Source organism: Bipolaris sorokiniana (genome assembly GCF_000338995.1).
Source record: "Bipolaris sorokiniana ND90Pr unplaced genomic scaffold COCSAscaffold_76, whole genome shotgun sequence".
Lineage (NCBI taxonomy): Eukaryota > Fungi > Ascomycota > Dothideomycetes > Pleosporales > Pleosporaceae > Bipolaris > Bipolaris sorokiniana.
This window is the reverse complement of record NW_006911970.1, coordinates 1-3,134: the sequence shown is the minus strand read 5'-3', so window position 1 is coordinate 3,134 and position 3,134 is coordinate 1. Positions and strand designations below refer to the sequence as shown.

At 49.7% G+C, this 3,134-nt stretch overlaps 1 protein-coding gene across 1 annotated transcript; it reads left to right on the top strand.

The window, feature by feature from the left end:
• Positions 1-869: 869 nt before the first annotated feature.
• COCSADRAFT_326967 (uncharacterized protein) lies at positions 870-3,134 on the top strand (the record flags this gene model as incomplete). Its single annotated transcript, XM_007707987.1, has 1 exon — positions 870-3,134. A coding segment is annotated over exon 1 (2,188 nt), but the record flags the coding sequence as incomplete, so codon positions are not given.

Here is a 3,134-nt window from a genome sequence, read left to right as displayed (position 1 = left end):
TTTTTTTTTTTTTTTTTCTTTCTTTCTCTTTCCTATGTCATCTATAACTACTACACACTCCTTAGTAAGCATCAGCTACAACAACTAAAGGCGGATACACGCCTACTGCACATTGTACTGGCGATCAACAGGCGGAACGACCATTACTAGACCACTACAATCATGTAAATAAGAATAGGCATCCTAGGCATAGTACGGCAAGCCATAGGCATAGCCCGTCTACATGCCCCAAGGGAGGCTTTATATATAGACGTTAAATACAACTCACTCACTCACTCACTCCGCGCGGACGGCAGAATCGTCACGACGCAGCTGCCTGGCCGTGCATCTTAAGCGAGCTTTTAGCTACAGTAGCGTGCTGAGATGTCTGCGACCCTTGCTGCGCGCTGTGGCTGAGCACTGCGGCTTTGAGCATTGTGCCCTAGGCAGCTCTTGTTTCCGGCAGCACTTCCCTAGTCGTACATACGCGTTTACTGCTAGGGAGTGGCAAGCTCAATCTAGTACTACTCTTTGGCAGCGCATTCAACTTCTTCTCTAAAGCGTGTTGTAGTATGTTTAATGCGCATGCGATACGATGTTAGTTCTATATTATCACGACTTAGGTCGTGCTAGAAGCTGTTCCGCTAATAGGAGTATTGCGGCGAGCTACAACGATAATTTTTGCTTATATACTCTGCCTACTTACGCTTTACTTATGCATGCACGTTTTCTAAGATATATCGACAGGGTAAACACAGTCTAAGTGCAAACTGTGAGGCGGAACGGCTCTGAGTGGTCCACGTATTCAGCCCCCTCAGCCTGGCTAGATGCACAGCCTCCTAAGGCTGCCTTCATGGGAGCCCAGTTTAAGCTTGCTCTGCCTCGTCATGGTCTTATTGTTATACACCTAACTTAGTAAAGCTACTCACTCTCCTCTTCCTTTAACTAAAATAAGGCCACACACTTTATGCGACTCCTTCACTTTAACGCGTCAAGCAGGCTCGTCCTGACAGATTTTCGCGGCAAACGCATTCCACCCTACGCCATCTTATCCCATAGATGGAGCGACTCAGAGATCCTCATCGAAGATATAACAAGCGAGATGTACAAGGAGAAAGAGGAAGGCTATAAGAAGCTTATGTTTTGCGCTAGGCAGGCGGCACAGGACGAGCTGCAGTACTTCTGGATTGACACATGCTGCATCGACAGATGGAACAACAACGAACGCTCAAGGGCCATCAACTCCATGTTCCAGTGGTACAAGAATGCGACGCGATGCTACGTCTTTCTGTCAGATGTGTCGGTGTCGACTGCAACAAAGCTAGCGCAGCGCAGCGACTGGGAGGCGTCGTTCCGTGCAAGCGCATGGTTCACCCGCGGGTGGACACTGCAAGAGCTAATTGCGCCATTATCAGTGGAGTTCTTCTCGCGCGAAGGACTGCGCATAGGCGACAAAACGTCGCTCGATCAACTACTCCACACCATCACTAGCATTCCGCTTGCAGCGCTGCGCAACTGTCTCCTCAACCAGTTTAGCACATCTGAGCGCATGCGATGGGCCGAAAATCGCGTAACGACTGAGGAAGAAGATATAGTGTACTGCTTACTTGGACTTCTTAGCGTCTCTATGCCTGCAACGTATGGCGAAGGACAGGAGAGCGCTTTAGAAAGACTGCAGGCTGAGATACAGGGAGTTAGCAGCGCACCGTCGATCATTCCATTCTCGCGTAATAAGTCTTTTGTGGGCCGTGAACCGCAGCTCGCGGAGCTAGAGGCGAAGCTCTTCAGCAATAAGCAAAGCACTACCACCTTAGCGATCGTTGGGCCTGGCGGAACGGGCAAGTCACAGCTTGCGCTCGAGGTTGCACACCGAGCAAGGCAGCACAACATAGATTGCGCGGTGTTCTGGATAGATGCGAGCTACAAGGACAGCCTCTACCAGTCGTATGCAAGCGTTGCGCAGAAGCTTAGTATCCCTGGATGGAATAATAGTGATCTAGCAGATATGAAGCAGGTCATAAAGTACTGTGTGGCAGAGCTGAGGGAGCGGCAGTGTTTGCTAGTGTTCGACAATGTAGATGACATCACTCTACTATCTAGCAGCTCGTCAACGGTAGATGCGATAGGCTTAGCTGACTACCTGCCACAGTCCACACGATGTTCTGTAATCTTCACAACAACAAGCACCAAAATAGCTAAGACGCTTGCTCCACAAAATATCATAGCGCTACATGAGCTAACGGCAGACACGGCGTTAAGAATGCTGCAAAATAGTTTGTCAAGGCCACTCTCACCTATGGAGCAACAACAGTCAGTCCTCTTGCTTAGAGAGCTTTTATACCTGCCTATAGCAATCGTGCATGCAGCCGCGTGTATAAGCGCTAGTGAGATGACTATGCAGGAGTACGCAACACAACTCGACAAGCACAAAAGCATAGTTCACGAGTACAACAACGACTTGCTCGAGCACAGGCCGCAGAACTGCGGTCTAGAAAGCCCTATTGCTGCTACGTTATCGCTATCTATCAGCCAAGTTCGCCATAGAAACGCGATCGCCGCAGACTATCTTTTCCTTGCTGCATGCGTAGATCGAAAAGACATTGCGCTCGACCTTCTTGAGGCATCGTCGCCGCAGGCCCGGGAAAATTCCATTAAGATACTGGACAAGTATGCGCTTATCACTAGGCGCCCAGCCGAATCAGCACTAGATGTCCATAGGCTAGTTCATGATGCTCTACGTGCTAGACTACAAGCTCAGGGACAGCTCCAACATTGGACTCAACGCGTCATCACACAGTTGGTCCAGGTGTTTCCGAACTGTGATCATAGTAATAGAAGCAAGTGGAGGCGCTTGCTTCCGCATGCCCTATATGCTCTTTCGCACAGCCAGACAGACGATAACGACAAGAAAAGGCCAGATCTTGTATGGAAATGTGCCATGAGTCTATACGATGATGGGAGGTATAAGGAAGCTGAAGAGCTGTTTGTGCAAATGATGCAGACTCGCAAGAGAGTGCTTGGCGACGAGCATCCTTCCACGCTGACCAGCATGGCCAACCTGGCGGCGACGTACAGTAACCAAGGGCACTGGGCTAAGGCCGAAGAGCTGTTTGTGCAAATGATGCAGACTCGCAAGAGAGTGCTTGGCGACGAGC